This window comes from Hibiscus syriacus, unplaced genomic scaffold (genome assembly GCF_006381635.1).
Source record: "Hibiscus syriacus cultivar Baekdansim isolate YM2019G1 unplaced genomic scaffold, ASM638163v2 tig00005856_pilon, whole genome shotgun sequence".
NCBI classification, from domain to species: domain Eukaryota; kingdom Viridiplantae; phylum Streptophyta; class Magnoliopsida; order Malvales; family Malvaceae; genus Hibiscus; species Hibiscus syriacus.
Window position 1 is genome coordinate 82479 of NW_024062067.1, and position 3979 is coordinate 86457.

At 36.8% G+C, this 3979-nt stretch overlaps 1 protein-coding gene across 1 annotated transcript; it reads left to right on the plus strand.

Moving 5' to 3' along the window:
- The first annotated feature begins 281 nt into the window (after nt 1-281).
- LOC120199972 (probable cinnamyl alcohol dehydrogenase 9) lies at nt 282-3580 on the plus strand. Its single transcript, XM_039200925.1, has 5 exons — nt 282-410; nt 954-1067; nt 2195-2708; nt 2856-3009; nt 3155-3580. The coding sequence occupies exons 1-5, from the start codon at nt 313-315 to the stop codon at nt 3352-3354; spliced, it is 1080 nt and encodes a 359-aa protein (XP_039056856.1). The 5' UTR covers nt 282-312; the 3' UTR covers nt 3355-3580.
- The last annotated feature ends 399 nt before the right edge of the window (nt 3581-3979 follow it).

Consider the following 3979-nt stretch of genomic DNA (forward strand, 5'->3'; position numbering starts at 1 on the left):
AAGGGTCCTATCAATAGTTAATCCTTTTAACTAAAGTTTTACGTTATCATTAATGGATTGGTGACCAAAATATAATAATGTACAGAAAAAGTGACCAAAATGTAATAAATTGATAAAATAAGTGACCGAATCATAATATATTTAAATTTAGTAAGAGAAAGTGTACAAATATAAAAGTAAAATGATCAATACAGTAATTGACCCTACAAAAATTCAAAATTACTTAATTCGCTAAATGCAGTGTGAGAGAGGCCTAATGCGTCATTCACTCAGTGTTTTTGCACGCAGCAGAAAGGAAAAAAGAGGAAGGCAATGGCAAAAACAGTAGAGGAAGATAAGCAACAAAAAGCATTTGGTTGGGCTGCTACAGATCCATCCGGAACCCTCTCCCCTTTCTATTTCTCCAGAAGGTACTCTTCTTTCTCCATAATAGCAATTTCCCTTTTTCTTTTCTGCTATTCTCTTAGCCTTTTACTCAACATGTTCTTCTGCCTGGCCTGATCGTCAATGAAAATATAAACTTAACTCATGATTAATAACAAGATAAGAAAATTTTGTATTTTTTTTAATACATGTTCCTTTATTATTGGTTTACACTATTAAGAGAACAATTCTATCATTCTATGGTTAAACCGCAATAAAAGGAAAATTGCTTTAGTTTTTTTGTTTTATTTTTGTTACTAAGAGAAGTCGAAGCATAAAGTTGCAGTAGAATGGGATTTGCAAGTACTTGTATTAAATTCCAATAGTCTTGCAGGAGAGGAGGTGGGCGAAATATTTGAGATAAGTAACCCAACATCTAATTTAGGCTTTATTTGTTAGGAGAGATTTTTCATTCACCTCACTGCTATCTAACATGAGGACTATGATATTAACAATTCAGTCTTTATAGTAGACATAATTCGAGTGGTGATGGTTGACTTGTTATGAATTCATTCAATTTTCTTTTGCAGGGAAAATGGTGATGAGGATGTCACTTTAAAGATTCTTTATTGTGGAGTGTGCCACTCAGACCTGCATATTCTCAAAAATGACTGGGGTTTCACCTCTTACCCTATTGTTCCTGGGTATGATACTTAAACTTACATGCATTGTAAATTATGATGCTAATCTGTAGTGATCAAATTATTAGCTATGATGCGTTTTTAATGTGTTGATGTTTATTCTACTTTTTTATTTGTGTTATTTCTGATACAACACCATCGACCTGTAATCTTTGTGTTATGTAGAGGTGCTTAAGTTAGCTATTGACTGGCAACTAACAAATGACTGATGTTTGTTTATGCAATCATACGCAGTAAAGGGTATTACAAAATAGAAATGTCATAAAAAAGAAGGTTTCTAATTATCGTTTAGGTTTATGCTACCCTCACCCTTTTTTCTCCAGGTGCATATTTAAGTAGCGTCTTCTCTTTGCAGTGAATCCTCTAAAACATTATACTAGATGATATTTACTCTTCCGTTTAGATTATGGTTACTTTATCCATTGAGATTATATTTTCTTTTAGACTATTAACAGTTTAGTTTCTATTTTCTAATCCTTCACTTAAGAGGCTACTTGCTGCAAAGAGTGTTTTTACTAGTATGTATCAGTTCTATTTTCATAGGAGAGTGCCAAATGACCGATGCTTTATCAAGTTTTCTTCTCTAGTTTCAAATTTCTATTTGAAACTGATTTTCCTTCTAGTGATGATCAGCTGCGGGGCATAAATGTTCCTAATCTGACATAAATGAGTGGATATTTTCATATTAAAGCAAGCCACTTCAAGTAAATACGTAGTTCTTAGATTGTGCACAGTGATTCCCTTTCTTAACCTTAATCGTACACCTACACGTGACTTATTTGCTGTAATGTCATATTTAAATTGTAATTCATATGGTTGAAGAATAACATTTTTAGGGATGTATGCTATAATTTTATCAAAAGAAAGTGGGAGCCCTGCTAAAATTATTCCAGGCTGCTAAAAGGCAGGTGACAAATGAAGGAAAAAACAAAATGGTTCTGAAAAAGCAAAAATATGAAGTCAGCTGATCAAGCAAACGCAAACCTCTGAGTAGTTGCAGATTAGGAACTTTTCAGCCGAGTTCCTAATTAAATGGTGTATTTTGTAGATGTTGTTGGATGGATGCTATTATCTTTCTAGTCCATTTTACTGGAACGTGCATAAGTATTGCATATGGTGTTGCCCTGCAGGCATGAAATTGTTGGTGTTGCTACAAAAGTAGGGAAGAATGTGACAAAATTCAAAGTTGGTGATCGCGTTGGGGTTGGAGTTTTAGTTGGCTCCTGCAAGACATGTGAATGCTGCCAGCAGGATCTGGAGAACTATTGCCCTCGGTTAATATTTACCTATAACTCTCACAATCCAGATGGGACAAAAAATTATGGTGGTTATTCGGATATGATCGTGGTCGACCAGCGCTATGTGCTATTGTTTCCTGATAACTTGCCACTGGATGCGGGTGCACCATTGTTATGTGCAGGGATCACAGTGTACAGCCCTATGAAATATTATGGAATGACAGAGGCAGGAAAGCATCTTGGTGTTGCCGGGCTTGGTGGGCTTGGTCATGTTGCTGTCAAGATTGCTAAGGCCTTTGGGTTGAAAGTCACTGTCATTAGTAGCTCTGCTCAGAAGGAGTCTGAAGCAATCGATAGGCTTGGGGCTGACTCATTCCTCGTTTCCAGTGATCCTGCAAAAATCAAGGTACATGATTAATTGAATTTGCAAATTAGATGAACTAAAGGCGCTCTTGATGTCTCAGTTTGAACAATTTAATCATGATCCACTACTAAAGCGACAGGTAATTGAAATATTTTAAACAAGTTTGTGCTTACTCCTTGAACTTTTCAGTCAGCTATTGGCAGCATGGACTATATAATTGACACAGTGTCTGCAGCTCATCCCCTACTTCCATTGCTTAGTCTGCTGAAAGTGAATGGAAAATTGGTCACTTTGGGATTGCCTAATAAGCCACTGGAATTGCCTGTTTTTCCTTTAGTTTCCGGTATGTTTCTGTCCTTGTTGGCCTATAAGTCGATATGTGTTCCATACGATGGGTCTAAATTTCAGGCTCAAATGTATGGGTCTTAGTTTAACAGAAAACACACACACACACAATAGAACCTTACATGCGTATTTTTGGGTCACAGGACGGAAACTTGTCGGAGGAAGTGATTTCGGAGGGATGAAAGAAACTCAGGAGATGCTAGAGTTTTGTGCCAAGCACAATATAGCTGCAGATATCGAGCTGATTCGGATAGATGAGATCAACACTGCCATGGAAAGGCTAGCAAAATCTGATGTCAGATACCGTTTTGTGATCGATGTGGCAAATTCCTTGTCGCAGTAGGGTTCATTGCTGATGAACTAGTTTGATACTTTATATAATAAGTTATTACGATATGGTATAATCCAAATAAAACAGGAACTTGGATGGCTTGGGACATGTGTTGGTCCCCTGCAATCTCTATGCTCTTACAGTTGTTCTATGCTCCAAGGAACAAAACTGTCGTTTAGTGGCACCCCATTTGTACTTTCTGTCGAATTTTGATACTTTTGTTTCAATTTTGTCGAAAACAAAACGCATTATTTATAAATATGCCGAAAACGCAACTTCAATTTGCACAAAGCACAATTCAATCCCATTCAGCTGTTTTAAGAGGTTAGATGACTATGTTTCCACTACTCCGTTTGCTTCTTTGCCTGCGTTTCAGTCTGCTGATTTCCTTCAAGGCCAATGCCGTGCCTACCAGTGGCTTTACCCAAGTTTCTTTATCTCAATCAAATTTCGAGCTTCAAATGCCGTACGATAAATTTCCATGCGAACGATACAGTATCAACAATGGCCTCCACAGATTGTGGGTTTACTCTACAGACAAACCTCATCCACCAATTAGCAATACTAATCCACGCACTGAAATTCGAATTCGAGTGAGTGAGAAGAAATCACGAGGACTTCAAAAGACATTAAGAAA